The sequence below is a fragment of the Rhamphochromis sp. 'chilingali' genome (assembly GCF_963969265.1).
Source record: "Rhamphochromis sp. 'chilingali' genome assembly, chromosome: 5".
NCBI classification, from domain to species: Eukaryota; Metazoa; Chordata; class Actinopteri; order Cichliformes; family Cichlidae; genus Rhamphochromis; species Rhamphochromis sp. 'chilingali'.
Genome location: NC_137932.1, coordinates 30,348,332 through 30,367,727, shown reverse-complemented (window position 1 = coordinate 30,367,727; position 19,396 = coordinate 30,348,332). Strand labels below are relative to the sequence as shown.

Sequence of the window (19,396 nt, the reverse complement as noted above, 5' to 3'; positions counted from 1 at the left end):
GGAACTCTCTTGAAAGAGAATTTCAATTTAGTTAATGTTTATGGCCCTAATGATGATAACCCTTTATTTTTTGAGAATTTATTACTATTGATAGCTACCCTTCCTGGTAGGATAATATTGGCAGGTGACTTAAATTGTACTCTGGACCCGAAGCTTGACCGCTCATCAGGGATAGACACTTCACACTCTCAAACAAGAAAAAAAATACAACAATATTTGAAAGATCTGAACCTCTGATCCATGGAGAATTCAAAACCCCAATAAAAGGGAATTCTCATGCTATTCAGCAGTATTTAAATCCCACTCCCGAATAGATTATTTTTTAATTTCCTCATCTTTGCTACCCAATATAACTAAGTGTATATATGACAGCATTGTGTTGTCAGATCATGCCCCAACATCACTATTTTATGAGGTAGAACAAGTGAATAGCCGCTCAAACAAGTGGCGCTTGCACCCTAAATGGATACATGATTCTGACTTTATGAAATTTGTAGGAGAACACATTGATCTCTACTTCTCAATTAATACAATTCAAACAACAGCAGCCGTTAGGTGGGAAGCTTTTAAGGCATATATTAGTGGACAAATGATAAGTTTCACCAGTTCTAAATTTAACAAATTCAAACAGACAATGAACGAATTAGACAATAAAATTAGAGAATTAGAGAGAGAAGTTAACATAGATGATTCAACACAGAAAAAACAGGAGTTATTGACCCTTAAAGCTAAATACGAGGAGCTGTCTATGCTTAAAGCTGAAGATGGTTTAATAAGATTGAAACAGACGTTTTATGATCAGGGTGAAAAGCCGGGTAGACTACTAGCTTGGCAGATAAAGAAACTTGAATCTGACAGAGCCATTAATATAATTAGGAACGATCAAGGGGAATTATCCACAGATCCCACAGAAATTAATAACACCTTTGTCTCGTATTATAAAACCCTATATAAATCTGACAGCCCACTGGACCTGGTAAGCCAAAATGCTTTCTTGGATAGATTGATCTTTCCCTGTATTTCTGAGGATGTGAAAAATGAATTGGAGAGAGAAATAAATTTCAATGACGTTTCTGATGCAATTACGAACATGAGAGGTGGTAAGGCTTCGGGTCCTGATGGGCTTCCGATAGATATTTACAAGCTATTTAAAGCAAAATTAATTCCCCCATTATTAGATGTTTATTTGGAATCCTATGAAACAGGTCGCCTCCCTGCTACATTTCGTAGTGCCCTGATCACTCTCATTCTAAAACCGAGCAAAGCGCCAGCCGAAAGCGGTTCTTACAGACCCATATCGCTGTTAAATTCTGACTCCAAAATCATAGCTAAGGCTTTGGCTATGAGGCTGGAGAGGGCTCTTCCAGTCATTATACACGGAGATCAAAATGGTTTCGTTCAAAATCGCCAGTGGTTCCACAATGTGAGGAGAGTTCTCAATATAATCCACGAATGTGAAGAGTTACCTGATACTGCAATACTATCACTCGACGCGGAGAAGGCGTTCGATCGAGTTGAATGGCCCTATCTAATTGAGGTGCTTAAGCGTTTTGGATTTGGTGATCACTTCTGCCGATGGATTGAAATTTTACTTGCTGATTCGGTTGCAATGGTATCTACCAATAATCTCATCTCTAGTCCTTTTGAGCTATCTCGAGGCACCAGGCAAGGGTCTCCGATTTCACCTGTGCTTTTTGTACTAGCCATGGAACCTTTAGCGATAGCAATTAGATCACATCCCTCGATCCATGGTATTAAAATCGGGGAGATGCTACACAAAATTGCAATGTACGCTGACGATACTGTTGTGTTTCTATCACACCTTGCAGAATCAATACCATCTCTCCTGAAGCTATTCGATCAATTTAGCAGTTTCTCTGGGTTCAAAGTGAACGAAGAAAAATCATCCATTATGTTTTTAAATATGAACGAGAGGTTGAAACCAGTTGTATCCCACCCATTTGTGAATGCCGCAGAGGGATTTAAATATTTAGGCATCAGAGTAACACCAACGATAAGCAATCTTAGTTCAGCCAATTATGAGCCCCTGGTGGTAGGGTTGTCGGATGAGATCACTAGATTAATATCATTGCCTCTTTCTTTACTGGGAAGAATAAACATAGTAAAGATGACTATATTACCTAAATTCCTATATATCTTTCAGTCAATTCCGCTGGCCCCTCCTCCTTCTTTTTTTTCCAAGATCAGAAAGCTTCTTTCTAATTTCATCTGGAACAATAGGAAGCCAAGACTCAGACTCTCCCTCTTGTATTTACCATATATGATAGGGGAGGACTACAGTTTCCAAATTTAAAATGGTACTATTGGGCTGCTCAGCTGAGGACCACTATGTTTTGGTTTTCAAACGATATTTCCCTTCCCTGGTTAGCAACTGAAAGAATGTCCTCAAAGGGTAAATAGCTATTTATACTCAGCACCCTTTAAAACTTTAAAGAAAATTACTACTAATCCCTTTGTAAAAAACACTGTTGTTGTTTGGCATGAAGTACAAAAAATGTTGAATGACTCTCCTGGGTTGTCCTGTTTCTCCCCAATTTGGGGTAATGAACTCTTTGCCCCGGCTAAGAATGACATGGGCTTTAAAGCTTGGCTGAACAAGGGCATTGCGAAACTACAGGACGTATATGAGGAATATTCTCTAATGTCATTCAGTGAATTATGGGCAAAGTTTGATTTACCGCAGAAACACTTTAAGTATCTGCAACTTAGAAGTTTTATTCTGGCACACTTAAACAATTCAGTGCACCAACCCCCACTCTCCATCCTAGAAACTCATGTTACAAAAAACTGTTTTGGTAAAAGACTGGTGTCCCAGTTTTATAGCCTTTTAGTTGAAAACCATAAGGATAACTCTGATAGTAAAAGACGGGAGTGGATTAGTGACTTACATGAAGATATTTCATATACTGAATGGGGTAAAATATGTTCAAAAACACACACTCAAACCATTAACACTCGTTTGAGAAAGATACAATTTAATTGGATAATGCGAACATACATATCCCCTGTACAATTAAATAAATTTGATCCTAATATAATTGATCTATGCTATAAGTGTAATAGGCATCAGGGTACACTATATCACTGCCTGTGGAAATGTGAAGAGATCCAAAAATTTTGGAGCTCTGTGTTAAAATATATCTCTCAGATCACAACTTCTCCTGTACCGCTTTGCCCTAAGTTATGCATTTTAGGCTTGTATCCAGATGACTGTACTCTGTCTTGTGAGGAAAGAAAAATGGTCGATATTGTTTGCTACAGGCCAAACGCTGTATCGCCTTATGCTGGAAGAATGTTGGTTGCCCCTCTTTTAACCACTGGTTAAATAACTTAACACCGAGTTTAGCTCTTGAGAAACTGAACTATATTGTTAGAAAGAAGGCTTCTGAATTGTACAACATCTGGAAGATATTTTTGGATCTACTGAGGAGTGGGGATGTGGGGGGGGGGGGGGGGGGGGGTGAGTGAATAAGCCAACTAGATAATGAATAATGTCTGACTTGCTGTTGGGAATATACTATGTAACCTATATTATGATTTATTTATTTATTTATTTTTAATTGTATTTATTTGTATGGTTTAATTTAATTTATTTAACTATGCATTTATTTGGAACCTTTTAGGATTAACACTTCAATTATCGTTATTACTATTACTATTATTATTATTATTATTATTATTATTAGTGTTGTTATTATTATTACTATTATTTTAATGACTGCCATACGTTCATTTTATGTTGGTGTTGATACTGTTGAAAAAACAAATAAACATACGTTTAAAAAAAAAAAAAAAAAATCTGTGTTCAGAAATGTTATTTACCACGGTCACAAAAAAGACTTACTGTCAAAGCAAAAATCTTCTGGTGAAGTCATTTATTGACTTCTTATAAGCAACCGACAATAATTAAAGTAGGAAAAAAAACTATAGATACACTTTAATGTTTTTTTAATGTGGCTACAGTGGAAATAATTTGATACCAGGGGTTATGATCGTAGCAATCTGACATGCATGTAGTAGTATGGACATACCTGTACCCGACTTCTCCACAGAGTCTGCAGACACCGGTTTGGTGAGAGGTAATGGCTCGGAGTCAGACTTTGGTCGTGTGGATGGCACCTCTCCATTGTGCCTGTGGTTAAAAGAGAAAAACTTCACTTTAGCAATATCAGCGACAATTTAGCTGATATTTTACATTTTATATTAAACGAATAACAAAATTAATTGTTCTCATCATCCCATCGGATTTCTAAAAGTCTTATACAGATTGAAAATGTGACATCAAAACCGCAAAGGATTGTAGGTACGAGTGGCAAGTGGTACTAGCGCATGCAGGCTTTCACAAGAAAACAGTCACACAGCGATAAAAAGAAACACAAATAATGGCAAGAAGCTGTTGTATGCAATAGCCTTTCGCATGACAGCCACGGGAAGCTGACGGGTAAACAGATCGGTTTTTATTGGATTCCATCGTGGAAGAGAAACTGTTCAAGCCATGTTTCCGAAGTAACAAAGAGCCGATGGATGGTCTGGATTGCAGCTATTCGAAGACTAAATATTTCAGCACACTCCAGCTCACATGTTAGTCTGCTCCAAGCATGTCCACAAAGGTAAGTCTTTTGTTGTGGTTAAGTAATTTATCATAACATAATAATAGTTGATGTAGGTTACAAATAAGTCTTATATTGATTTGAATTGAATTTGTTTACTGTGCCTTTGCGGGCTAATGTTTGTTGTGTTTTGTAGGAAAACCAGCCTTCAAAATGTTGGAATGCGATCCAGACTGGGCACCCTCTATCAACCTGGGTCATACCGAGTTTAAAGCTGTTACCACAGCGAGATTTGATCAGTTAAGAGAGAGAGAGCGATATCAAAACAGCCATGAAAAGTAGTAGCTCTATCCTGGCCATTTGTGGCCACTTCACTTTTGTTTTTTCAACCATTTTTGTTCTGTTAATGCAAATGGAATGAAACTTCCCAAAGGTGTGTATTTTTTCCAGTTTTTAATTTTCAACACCAGCTCCTTAATAATGCCAATAATACAGTGACTTGCAAAAGTATTCGGCCCCCTTGAACTTTTCCACATTTTGTCACATTACAGCCACAAACATGGTAAATGGCCTGTATTTATATAGCGCTTTACTAGTCCCTAAGGACCCCAAAGCGCTTTACATATCCAGTCATCCACCCATTCACACACACATTCACACACTGGTGATGGCAAGCTACATTGTAGCCACAGCCACCCTGGGGCGCACTGACAGAGACATGAATCAATTTTATTGGAATTCCACGTGAAAGACCAATACAAAGTGGTGTACACGTGAGAAGTTGAACAAAAATCATACATGATTCCAAACATTTTTTAAAAATAAATGACTGCAAAGTGGGGTGTGTATAATTATTCAGCCCCCCTGAGTAAATACTTTGTAGAACCACCTTTTGCTGCAATTACAGCTGCCAGTCTTTTAGGGTATGTCTCTACCAGCTTTGCACATCTAGAGACTGAAATCCTTGCCCATTCTTCTTTGCAAAACAGCTCCAGCTAAGTCAGATTAGATGGTCAGCGTTTGTGAACAGCAGTTTTCAGATCTTGCCACAGATTCTCGATTGGATTTAGATCTGGACTTTGACTGGGCCATTCTAACACATGGATATGTTTTGTTTTAAACCATTCCATTGTTGCCCTGGCTTTAAGTTTAGGGTCATTGTCCTGCTGGAAGGTGAACCTTATTTTGGTCTCATCTGACCAGAGCACCTTCTTCCACATGTTTGCTGTGTCCCCCACATGGCTTGTGGAAAACTGCAAACGGGACTTCTTATGGTTTTCTGTTAACAATGGCTTTCTTCTTGCCACTCTTCCATAAAGGCCAACTTTGTGCAGTGCACGACTAATAGTTGTCCTATGGACAGATTCCCCCACCTGAGCTGTAAATCTCTGCAGCTCGTCCAGAGTCACCATGGGCCTCTTGGCTGCATTTCTGATCAGCGCTCTCCTAGTTCGGCCTGTGAGTTTAGGTGGACGGCCTTGTCTTGGTAGGTTTACAGTTGTGCCATACAGAAACACTTCCATTTCTGAATGATGACTTAAACAGTGCTCCGTGGGATGTTCAAGGCTTGGGAAATCTTTTTGTAGCCTAAACCTGCTTTAAATTTCTCAATAATTTTATCTCTGACCTGTCTGGTGTGTTGTTACGGACTACGGATTGGTAATAGACTGATTCTTATATAGCGGTTCTCTACTCTCCCGGAGTACTCAAAGCACTCTATACAACATGCCTCATTCACCCATTCACACCCACTCATGCAAGCACTTCTAAACGCAAGTGCAAACCTAATCTACATTCACACACATTCACACTCCGATGAACGCATCGAAGGGCAATTTGGGGTTAGTATCTTGCCCAAGGACACTTGACATGCAGACTGGCGAAGCCTAAAATCGAACCACTAACCTTTCGATCAGTAGCTGATCTGCTCTACCACCTGAGCCACAGCCACCCAATATTCTCTTAGACAACCTTTGAGGCCGTCACAGAGCAGCTATATTTGTACTGACATTAGATTACACACAGGTGCACTCTATTTAGTCATTAGCACTCATCAGGCAATGTCTATGGGCAACTGACTGCACTCAGACCAAAGGGGGCTGAATAATTACGCACACCCCACTTTGCAGTTATTTATTTGTAGAAAATGTTTGGAATCATGTATGATTTTCGTTCCACTTCTCAAGTGTACACCACTTTGTATTGGTCTTTCACGTGGAATTCCAATAAAATTGATTCATGTTTGTGGTGGTAATGTGACAAAATGTAGGGGCCGAATACTTTTGCAAGCCACTGTATACACTATACATGAAATTGTTCCTCTTGGGGGGCGTGGTTATGGCGCTGAACTAGGTACACATATTTTTGTGAGCTCCTGGCGATATTTTAGTAAGTTCCTGAAAACTGTCCTTTAACTGCGTCAACAGTGATAACTATTGCTTGTAACGAGTTATTATCGTATATCCGCGACATTATGCCGGCTAAGAAAGCACAAAATAAATCTAAGGCACACTCTTCTCTGAGTGTGGAAGACGACATCTCTGATGCTAGCAGTCAAGCTAACTCTGCAGGTGATGCTAGCCCTGGGAGTCTCCTGGACGTGGGTACTGGAATGGCCCATAACATGGATGTTATTCAAATACTCGACGGAATCAGAAATGACTTTTCCACAAAACTTGATGTGGTCCTGTCAGCGATCCAAGATGTTAAAAGAGATGTGCAGGACTTTTCGGTGCGCATGGATGGGGCAGAGATGCGCATTAGCAGCGTGGAGGACGCCGTTAACTCAGAGAAAGGCAAGATAGATGCGCTAGTTAAACAAGTGGCTCTCCTCACGAACAAACTCGAGGACCTCGAAAATCGCTCTCGTCATTCCAACCTACGACTAGTTAATTTGCCGGAGAAAATAGAAGGACATGACGCGGTGGCGTTCCTAGAGAAGTGGCTCCCCGAAGCGCTGGGACCAGCAACATTCCCGAGACAACCTCTCACCGAAAGAGCTCACCGGTTGCCCGGCTGGACGCAACCCAACCGACCACCCTCACCGAGAGTCCTCATCGTGAAGTTTTTAAACTTCCAAGACAAGGTTCGGGTGTTGCGGGCGGCTATGGCCAAAGGGAAAGTTATTTGCGGGGGTCAAGAGGTCATGTTCTTCCCGGATCTTTCTACAGATCTCCACCGACGGAGGAGGGGCTTCGACCGGGTGAAACAGCAGCTCAGGGCGATGAACGTACGTTACGGATTAATTTACCCGGCGAAGCTACGAGTGTCATCTGGTTGACATACGCATGTCTTTGAGACCCCAGCAGATGCGGAAAAGTTCATCCGAGGTTTGCAGAATACAGAGGACTAGCAGAATATCTGATGGGGACTGCCGAATCCTTCACTATCTGCCCATAACAGCTGTAGTTTGAAATTGTTGGATTTAATGGTCAATATCGCTCATCCTTACTGTTGAATTTTTTGGGGAGAGTATTTTTCTTTTTTGTATTTACTTTGGTTTACCGTTCCTTCGTTCTCCTCAGTTGTATTGGGCATTTTATTTATCCCTTATAGATAACTAGCCACGCCCACTCGTTGATTGGGCTTTCATTTGTGTCTTGGAGTACTGGTTGTTCGACATACAGTCGGCTCTCCGGGATGAGAGTTATGCTACAAGAAAGTTTGTAATGATCATTGTATACATACTTGTTCATGTAGGATATACATTTTCGTCAGGAGACGCAATTGTCCAGGTGGTTTGGTTTTGTTTGACCATGTCAGCTCGGTTTGGTCTAGCTGCTCCCTTGTTTACATTGGATCAGCGTGTGCACTTAACTGCACCCCAAGGTCAGGGGGAGGGCGGGGTAGGGCGAGGGGCTGTCCGGTTCAGGTTGACAGCTAAGGGGGTTCATTTATGGCAGATTTTGTGTTATTTCTTTGTGTTTTTGTATTTTTCACAACGTGTTGCTTTTTACTGGTTTACTCCCAGCACAACAGTTAGAGATACTGAAAGGTTTACCAACAACCAAATGAAGATACTATGTTGCACAATCTGTTGTATTAATAAGAATAGATGACTTCATATAAGACTTTTAAATTTACTTCTTGGAATGTGAGAGGAATGGTAAAAGTGGTTAAACTAAAACAGGTTATTACCAGGCTTAAACAACTTGAGTCATCAATAGCGTTTATCCAAGAGACCCATTTACTCAGAGAGGATCTGGTGAAAGTACGTAGGAGATGGCCAGGCAAAGTGCTAGCATCCTGTTGCCCTTCGCACGCGAGAGGGGTTATGGTGTTAATTCATAATTCAGTGCCTTTCCAAGTAAATAACACTATTTATGATAAAGCTGGCAGATTTTTGGTGGTTCAAGGAACTCTCTTGAAAGAGAATTTCAATTTAGTTAATGTTTATGGCCCTAATGATGATAACCCTTTATTTTTTGAGAATTTATTACTATTGATAGCTACCCTTCCTGGTAGGATAATATTGGCAGGTGACTTAAATTGTACTCTGGACCCGAAGCTTGACCGCTCATCAGGGATAGACACTTCACACTCTCAAACAAGAAAAAAAATACAACAATATTTGAAAGATCTGAATCTCTGATCCATGGAGAATTCAAAACCCCAATAAAAGGGGATTCTCATGCTATTCAGCAGTATTTAAATCCCACTCCCGAATAGATTAACCTTAAAGCTTAAATACGAGGAGCTGTCTATGCTTAAAGCTGAAGATGGTTTAATAAGATTGAAACAGACGTTTTATGATCAGGGTGAAAAGCTGGGTAGACTACTAAGCTTGGCAGATAAAGAAACTTAAAACCCTATATAAATCTGACAGCCCACTGGACCTGGTAAGCCAAAATGCTTTCTTGGATAGATTGATCTTTCCCTGTATTTCTGAGGATATGAAAAATGAATTGGAGAGAGAAATAAATTTCAATGACGTTTCTGATGCAATTACGAACATGAGAGGTGGTAAGGCTTCGGGTCCTGATGGGCTTCCGATAGATATTTACAAGCTATTTAAAGCAAAATTAATTCCCCCATTATTAGATGTTTATTTGGAATCCTATGAAACAGGTCGCCTCCCTGCTACATTTCGTAGTGCCCTGATCACTCTCATTCTAAAACCGAGCAAAGCGCCAGCCGAAAGCGGTTCTTACAGACCCATATCGCTGTTAAATTCTGACTCCAAAATCATAGCTAAAGCTCTGGCTATGAGGCTGGAGAGGGCTCTTCCAGTCATTATACACGGAGATCAAAATGGTTTCGTTCAAAATCGCCAGGGGTTCCACAACGTGAGGAGAGTTCTCAATATAATCCACGAATGTGAAGAGTCACCTGATACTGCAATACTATCACTCGACGCGGAGAAGGCGTTCGATCGAGTTGAATGGCCCTGTCTAATTGAGGTGCTTAAGCTTTTTGGATTTGGTGATCACTTCTGCCGATGGATTGAAATTTTACTTGCTGATTCGGTTGCAATGGTATCTACCAATAATCTCATCTCTAGTCCTTTTGAGCCATCTCGAGGCACCAGGCAAGGGTCTCCGATTTCACCTGTGCTTTTTGTACTAGCCATGGAACCTTTAGCGATAGCAATTAGATCACATCCCTTGATCCATGGTATTAAAATTGGGGAGATGCTACACAAAATTGAAATGTACGCTGACGATACTGTTGTGTTTCTATCACACCTTGCAGAATCAATACCATCTCTCCTGAAGCTATTCGATCAATTTAGCAGTTTCTCTGGGTTCAAAGTGAACGAAGAAAAATCATCCATTATGTTTTTAAATATGAACGAGAGGTTGAAACCAGTTGTATCCCACCCATTTGTGAATGCCGCAGAGGGATTTAAATATTTAGGCATCAGAGTAACCCCAACGATAAGCAATCTTAGTTCAGCCAATTATGAGCCCTTGGTGGAAGGGTTGTCGGATGAGATCACTAGATTAATATCATTGCCTCTTTCTTTACTGGGAAGAATAAACATAGTAAAGATGACTATATTACCTAAATTCCTATATATCTTTCAGTCAATTCTGCTGGCCCCTCCTCCTTCTTTTTTTTCCAAGACCAGCAAACTTCTTTCTAATTTCATCTGGAACAATAGGAAGCCAAGACTCAGACTCTCCCTCTTGTATTTACCATATGATAGGGGAGGACTACAGTTTCCAAATTTAAAATGGTACTATTGGGCTGCTCAGCTGAGGACCACTATGTTTTGGTTTTCAAACGATATTTCCCTTCCCTGGTTAGCAACTGAAAGAATGTCCTCAAAGGGTAAATAGCTATTTATACTCAGCACCCTTTAAAACTTTAAAGAAAATTACTACTAATCCCTTTGTAAAAAACACTGTTGTTGTTTGGCATGAAGTACAAAAAATGTTGAATGACTCTCCTGGGTTGTCCTGTTTCTCCCCAATTTGGGGTAATGAACTCTTTGCCCCGGCTAAGAATGACATGGGCTTTAAAGCTTGGCTGAACAAGGGCATTGCGAAACTACAGGACGTATATGAGGAATATTCTCTAATGTCATTCAGTGAATTAAGGGCAAAGTTTGATTTACCGCAGAAACACTTTTTTAAGTATCTGCAACTTAGAAGTTTTATTCTGGCACACTTAAACAATTCAGTGCACCAACCCCCACTCTCCATCCTAGAAACTCATGTTACAAAAAACTGTTTTGGTAAAAGACTGGTGTCCCAGTTTTATAGCCTTTTAGTTGAAAACCATAAGGATAACTCTGATAGTAAAAGACGGGAGTGGATTAGTGACTTACAAGAAGATATTTCATATACTGAATGGGGTAAAATATGTTCAAAAACACACACTCAAACCATTAACACTCGTTTGAGAATGATACAATTTAATTGGATAATGCGAACATACATATCCCCTGTACAATTAAATAAATTTGATCCTAATATAATTGATCTATGCTATAAGTGTAATAGGCATCAGGGTACACTATATCACTGCCTGTGGAAATGTGAAGAGATCCAAAAATTTTGGAGCTCTGTGTTAAAATATATCTCTCAGATCACAACTTCTCCTGTACCGCTTTGCCCTAAGTTATGCATTTTAGGCTTGTATCCAGATGACTGTACTCTGTCGTGTGAGGAAAGAAAAATGGTCGATCTTTGTTTGCTACAGGCCAAACGCTGTATCACCTTATGCTGGAAGAATGTTGGTTGCCCCTCTTTTAACCACTGGTTAAATAACTTAACATCGAGTTTAGCTCTTGAGAAACTGAACTATATTGTTAGAAAGAAGGCTTCTGAATTGTACAACATCTGGAAGATATTTTTGGATCTACTGAGGAGTGGGGATGTGGGGGGGGGGGGGGGGGTGAGTGAATAAGACAACTAGATAATGAATAATGTCTGACTTGCTGTTGGGAATATACTGTGCAATCTATATTATGATATTTTTTTTTAAATTATATTTATTTGTATGGTTTCTGTCTTAATTTATTTAACTATGCATTTATGCATTTCTTTGGAATCTTTTAGGATTAACACTTCAATTATCGTTATTACTATTATTATTATTATTATTACTGTTGTTATTATTATTATTTTAATGACTGCCATACGTTCATTTTATGTTGGTGTTGATACTGTTGAAAAAACAAAAACAAATAAACATACGTTTAAAAAAAAAAAATTGTTCCTCTTGGCTCTATCGTGGCCATTTTTGGCCAATTGAAACCCATTATAACCACCTTTTTTTGATTCCTTGTTATTGACAGAACTATATCATGCGATTTAGGTAAAATTGCTTTCATTCTAAACTCAACACATGAAAATTGTAGTTTTTCATGTTCTTTACCAAATTTACCCATTTTTGGCCAAACAAGCAATTTCATGTAATATTCCTAGTTTCTAGTAGCGGCTTACCACACTCCAATGGACCAAAATAATGAAACAATTTTGATATAGGGGCGATCGTGGCTCAAGAGTTCGTCTTGTAATCAGAAGGTTGCCAGGTCGAGCCCTGGCTCGGACAGTCTTGGTCGTTGTGTCCTTGGGCAAGATACTTCACCTACCGCCTACTGGTGATGACCAGAGGGGCCGATATGGCAGCCTCGCTTCTGTGGCTACAGCTGTAGCTTGCCTCCACCAGTGTGTGAATGTGAGAGTGAATGAATAGTGGAATTGTAAAGCGCTTTGAGGGTCTCGAAAAGCGCTATATAAATGCAATCCATTACTACTATTATTATTACATAGGTTTGATCTTAAGGATCTAATAGTTTGTGTTTGTGTATGACATTGCAGCACAAACATGTATTTGCAAGATAGACTGAAATAAATAATGACACATCAAATATTACATAGGCTGCAGTGAATTTCTGTCGATGCAGGCTATTGAGCTTTGAGGTTCCCAGTCAAACTTAGCTTTGAAGCACATGCTAAAAGCACTTTTACCCTACTACTGCTGTAAGTAAGCCTAACAGCTTCCAGATAATTTATTCAGGCAATATGGCAATAAAGTCATCACTGCTTCAAGCACTGTCTATATGATCTGGTCAGAGAGCAAGGACAGCAAGCAGTCCTCTGCCCTTGAAGAAAAGACACCTGCCCAAGATGAAGAAACTTCCTCTCCAGAAGATGAGGGGACAATCTCCAAAGAAGCTGACTGCGTCACCACTGATGAAGAGTACTAGCCAGTGCCTGAATCCTCTTCTTTGGGGGAGGATTGGGGTTGGGGAGCATGGAGGTGGAGGCCGAGCAGCTGATGGAAAACAACATAGGAGCATTTTCTGAGACCAAGGAGCAGGCAACTAAGTGGATCCCTCATGAAAGGAAAACCATGTGGGTCCCACTACTGAAGAGAGACTGCTCTACAATCCAGTACCCACTGGTATCAAACCAGGGCTCACCCTGTATGGAGATCCCTGCATTAGCAGTCTGAGATCTACTTTCGACATTTTTATAACAAAGGAGATCTGTGCACCCTTACAAACCTGCACGGGAGGTGAAGGTGTGAGGATTGGAGGATTATAGATGAAGTGGAGATGTGAGCCAACAACAGGATAAAGCAATACATAGCATGTTGGATGACAACACTGGAAGTATCAGGAAGTAAAAAAATGGCATGAGATCAGACTCCAGCTGATGGAGGAGCTCCGAGGACAACATCTTTCCTTCGGTCACCTTGGCAGAGGAACCCCTCACATGAAAACTGGCACAGGGGAAACAACCCAGAGCTCCCTCCCCAGCTCCTCCAGTTGCAACAGAGGAAGATTTTGTTGTCTGTCTTTGGCTTCACCTAAACCACCACGCCGATATCCCACATGCCAAAACAACGGAGGAATGTGCTTCTTTTGACAGCAACTCACAGGGAACCAGCAGTCAGTGATGGGGAATAGAGGACGCCTGGAAGCAAGAAACAATCCTGCACTACAATAGGCACAAATACAGCTTGGATAACTTAGAGAGGAGTTGTTGAAGGCAAACTAACTGATGGCTGCTGGCTCTTTTCTCCAATCTCCTGGATGTCTTGAGATACGATGCCTTTGTCCCGCCCGCCGGAAACAACTTCACTGAAGTGGGGGAGTCCTCTACAACCTACAAATGAAGAGTGATCCTGGAAGAGCTGGGGCACATGCTGGTGACCTCAACAACTGCAAGACACCCTTGTCCCTGATTCTCAGCCACTTCTGCCATTGATCTCAAGATACAGTAGTCTGAACCACAGTGTGGGTGGCGCACCTCCAGGATTGGAACAGCAGCCCTTTGCACCGGGTGTAGAAAGTGTGCCTACAAAAACCACTCTACTGTGGTTAGCAAATCTTTCTGCTAATGAGGATGCACACAGAAGCACACACACTGTAATATAAAATTTGATCATTTTTGTGGTCATTTCAGTGGTTATTTGGTCATTAAATGGCCTTTCTGGCCACTAACACACCATGTGTGATTTTCTTTTTGGCCATTCACCCCCCCCCCAAAAAATAAAATAAAGTAAAAATAAATCATTGTTACTGTTATTGGTGCCTGCAATGATGATTAAAAAAAAAATTAGGTTTCATCTTTCATATTCTAAAAAATGTTAACTTTATTGCTATTTTCCCCCAAAAGCGTAGTAATAATACATAATCTGTAGGGGTGCAACGATACCCAAAATTCACGGTTCGGTTCGATACTTTGGTGTCACGGTTCGATATTTTTTCGATACAAAAAAATGTTCATGCCTTTTTAATTTGTCATTTATTAAAATTATAAATATATATTTTAACTCAAAAGTACAGTTTTTAAATTTAACCCTAACCCTTGTGCGTGTTTTTTATTTTGACAGCGAATGCGCACCTGCGGACCACTTATGTGCAGCCCTGGTTATTTAGCTCGTCATATTGCAGCCACAGAAATTCTTTTGTCCATGAAACCATAAAGCTGCACTTTCTTTTTGCCTTATAGTCTGATTTGTCATAACTTCTCCGTTTTGTGGTAAGCTTTTCTTTGGCTGTCACCCTGACCTGTCTTATTTCGCTCAGCAGAACTAAAATATATATCTGTCTGTGAAGGTCATCGTAGTCAAATATATATCCTGCTGCTTTTACACACGCACTCACATAAGCTCAGCGATTCTCTGCACGATCAACCTCTCACATGTTTAAGCTTGCTGCCGGAGATTTCACTTGTCATGTTTGCATAGTAAGCTACCGATTAATAAGACGATGTCAGAGGAATTGGTGCACAAATTATCATCACTCACAGATCAGTGCTGTCGCTCTCTATACACAGTTCGCGCGATTGCAAAGTGAAAGCAAAAAAACAAGCGCAAATTCAAACGCGATTTCAATATGTCACATATTGATAATGGCTCACCGATGCCAATGACATAATTACCCAGCTACATTTCTGAAAGAATGCAAAAGCATTGACATATATTTTTCCTTCCTACAATAGCCCGACGGGCAGGGCAGAGATAGATTTTGGTAGCCCGACTGAAAATATCGCTAGCCCCGGGACGATATTGTGAGCCCTGTATCTGATTGATCATCACTCATCACTCATCTTTGGAAAAGAGAGTTTATTACAGTGAAATGTCTCTTTCCAAAATAAAAGCTATACTATCCGCTTCTTCTGGGCTATATTCTCAGCAGCATATTAAACACATAAGGAGAATCATGTGCTAACAGCTGTCTAAATGACTCGGCTAAAGTTAGTAGCATGCTTGCTTGTTTTTTTTCTGCTTCCACTTGTCTTTGCACTAGGATGATGTTGGCGTAAATGTGCAGTCATATTCGTTGTGTTCCCACTAGTGCTTTCAGGTTAATCTCGTTGAAATGACCTTAACGCCACAACACGGCAAATCTCCGTTAACGAGCTACCGCCGATTGCCCCGTGCATGGGGCTAGACGGCCAACACGTTAACGAGCTAACTGCGCTAACACACTAGCTCCCACCCATGTAATTGAGCATTGCATGGCACATCCAACATACTGTTTTACTTTAGTCCATGACTCGCTTACCTTCAGGGTCATACGTCACATGAAAACCAAAATAATTCTAAACGCCAGATCTGAATGAGGGTGGGGAAGGTCCATGTTGCAAGGAGAGCTTAACTTCTGTCTCGCTAGCTTGCCCTGCGCTCTTCCTTCTGACGATGCTGTCTGTGTTGAGCGCTCAGTGAATCTGCGTTCGACTACTCCGCCTAGGCTGCATTGTCGAGCCTAGGCGGAGTAGTCGAACGCTCAGATAAAATAAATTAAAAATTTTGTATTGTTCGATACATATGCGTACCGAACCGAAAGCACTGTATCGAACGGTTCAATATCGATACGAATATCGTTGCACCCCTAATAATCTGGTATTCAAAGGGTATAATTTCTGATTTTGAATTATATTTTGGTTTTCATGAGTAGGAATTTAAAAAACCAAGTCAATGAAAGTAGAATTTTATAGCATTTTGTAAACATAAACAGGGGGTGGCCCTTTTTGGCCACGAACAAGCTGAGGGGGAGATTTTTTGTTTGTCTGTCACTGCACAAAAAAAACAAAGATACATAAAACTCATTGATACTTTTAATTATTGCTATGTATCTAACCTCCATCATGGTTAGATAATAAATCAATTTGCATGTATTATTTAAAAAAAAAAAAAAAAGGGACTTTATGCTTTTATCCCTATGTAAATCATTACAATTATGTGATTTAACTGGTATTTAAAGGGTTAAAATTCTGAATTTGAATGAAATTTTAGTCTGGATGAGCAGCACTGATACTAATTTAAAAAAATCAAGTCAATGAAAGTAGAAAAATGTTTTAATATATATATATTTTATAGCATTTTGTAAATGTAAACGAGGGGTGGCCATTTTTGGCCACGAACAAGCTGAGAGGGAGTTTTTTTGTTTTTCTGTCACTGCACAAAAACAAAGATGCATAAAAGTCATACTATACTACTGTTAATTATTGCTACACATCTAACCTCCATTGTGGTTAGAAAATAAATCAGATGGCATGTATTATTTGGAAAAAAATTGGGGTTTCATGATTTTTTCCATTTATGACTTCCTAGGATTATGTGATTGAACTGGTATTTAAAGGATTAAAATTCTGAATTTGAATGAAATTAATTAATATATATGAATTTTATAGCATTTTGTAAACGTAAACAAGGGGTGGCCATTTTTTGGCCACGAACAAGCTGAGAGGAAGTTTTTATGTTTTGGCTCTCCCTGCACAAAAATAACAATGCATTATAATCAATGTTATATCAATGATCGTATGGGTCGATCCCACACAAACTGGTTGAGCATGCTTTACACTTCCACCATGTCCCCAGCAAGATCAAGGACCTGATCCTGAACTATTACGCCAATTTCAGGCTTAGGGTCCCTTCTAGGACAGTTACTTCAGACTGGCACCGACTCGGGAAAGTTATAATAACAGGCTGTACCATCTCAGTTACGCTCTTTGCCCTGGCAATGAACATGGTGCGGAGGTGGAGTGCAGAGGGCCGTTGACAAGGTCAGGTGTTCGTCAGCCCCCTATCAGAGCCTATATAGATGACCTCACCATTACGACATCATCAGTTCCCTGGTGTAGGTGGATCTTGCAAGGTCTTGAGAGACTCATCTCATGGGCAAGGATGAGTTTTAAACCTTCTAAATCAAGATCGATGGTAGTGAAAAAGGGCAAGGTGACGGACATGTTCCGGTTCTCAATTTCAGGAACCATTATTCCATCCATAACGGAACAACCAGTTAAGAGCTTGGGGAAACTCTCTGACTCCAGCCTGAAAGACTCTACTGCTATTCAGAAGGCAAATGAGGAGCTGGGAGCGTGGCTCATTAAGGTGGATAAGTCCGGCCTGCCTGGAAGATTTAAAGCCTGGATCTACCAGCATTCCATCCTGCCCCGAATCCTGTGGCCCTTGCTTGTCTATACAGTTCCAATAACTACTGTGGAATCCCTTGAAAGAAAGATCAGTGGCTTTCTTCGTAAGTGGCTGGGACTTCCCCGCAGTCTCACCAGCGCTGCCTTGTATGGGGCAAGCAACAGCGTGCAGTTACCCTTCAGTGGTCTCACAGAAGAGTTCAAGGTGGCTTGCACACGAGAAGCCCTACAGTACAGAGATTATAAAGACTGCAAGGTGGCATCAGCAGGTATTGAGGTAAGGACAGGAAGAAAGTGGAAGGCTGAGAAGGCAGTTGAGGTGGCGGAGTCACGCCTAAGGCAGAAAACACTGATGGGGGTCTTAGCAACAGGGGGAGCAGGCTTGGGGTACTTCCCAAAGGCCCAGGTCAGCAGGGCACAGGGAAAGGAGAGACACCAGCTACTCCAGGAAGAGGTCCGAGCAGGTGTGGAGGAGGAGCGAGTAAGTAGAGCTGTAGGCCTTAAGCGGCAGGGAGCATGGACAAGGTGGGAGAGCACCTTGCAGCGCAAGGTCACCTGGGCAAACCTCATGCAGGCAGACTTCCACCGGATCCGATTCCTAGTGCAGGCAGTATACGACACTCTGCCAAGCCCAGCAAACCTCCATCTGTGGGGAAAGAGCGAGACACCTGCCTGTCCCCTGTGCTCTGGAAGAGGGACCCTAGGACACCTCCTTAGCAGCTGCCCAAGGGCCCTGGCCGATGGTCGGTATCGTTGGCGGCACGACCAGGTGCTCAGAGTAGTTGCTGAAAAGATTGTCTCAGCAATCAGCACCAGCAAGCATCTTCAGGCTCCAAGGAAGGCAATCTCTTTTATTAAGGCTGGAGAGAAACCCCAGGTGCGCCCACATTTGACAACTGGCCTCCTCAATACAGCCTCTGATTGGCAGCTACAGGCTTACCTGGGTAAACAACTAAAGTTCCCTCAGAACATTGCAAAAACATCACTCCGGCCAGACATGATAATTATTTCTGAGGCCTCAAAACAGCTGATCATGCTGGAACTTACAGTACCCTGGGAAGAACGGATTGAGGAGGCCAATGAAAGGAAACGAGGAAAGTACCAGGAACTAGTGCAGGAGTGCAGGGGAAGGGGCTAGAAGACTTTCTATGAGCCCATAGAAGTGGGTTGTAGGGGCTTTGCAGGACGATCACTCTGCAAAGTCCTAGGCCGACTGGGCGTGGCGGGGGCAGCCAAGAAGAGGGCCATCCAGGCTGTGAGTGAAGCGGCAGAGAAAGCCACAAGGTGGCTGTGGATCAAGAGGGCTGATCCGTTGGTAGCTACTGGTACGCAAGTCGGGGCCTGATCACCCCCGGCTGGGTCGCCTGGGCGAGGGTGTATAATGTTGTGAGACCCGAAACACCTGATGACCCTAGGATACATCACTGAAGATGCGTACCAGTGCATCCAGGAGATGTGTCTTTATAGGCCATTTTTTGGCCACGA

At 41.3% G+C, this 19,396-nt stretch overlaps 1 protein-coding gene across 3 annotated transcripts in view; it reads right to left on the bottom strand.

Moving 5' to 3' along the window:
• cd2ap (CD2-associated protein) overlaps positions 1-19,396 on the bottom strand; it is a 103,005-nt gene that overhangs the window by 11,801 nt on the left and 71,808 nt on the right. For all 3 annotated transcript variants that reach the window (XM_080882921.1, XM_080882920.1, XM_080882922.1), the window contains one exon: positions 4,053-4,153. In XM_080882921.1, coding sequence (XP_080739047.1) covers positions 4,053-4,153 — 101 coding nt within the window. The remainder of the gene's footprint in view (positions 1-4,052; positions 4,154-19,396) is intronic.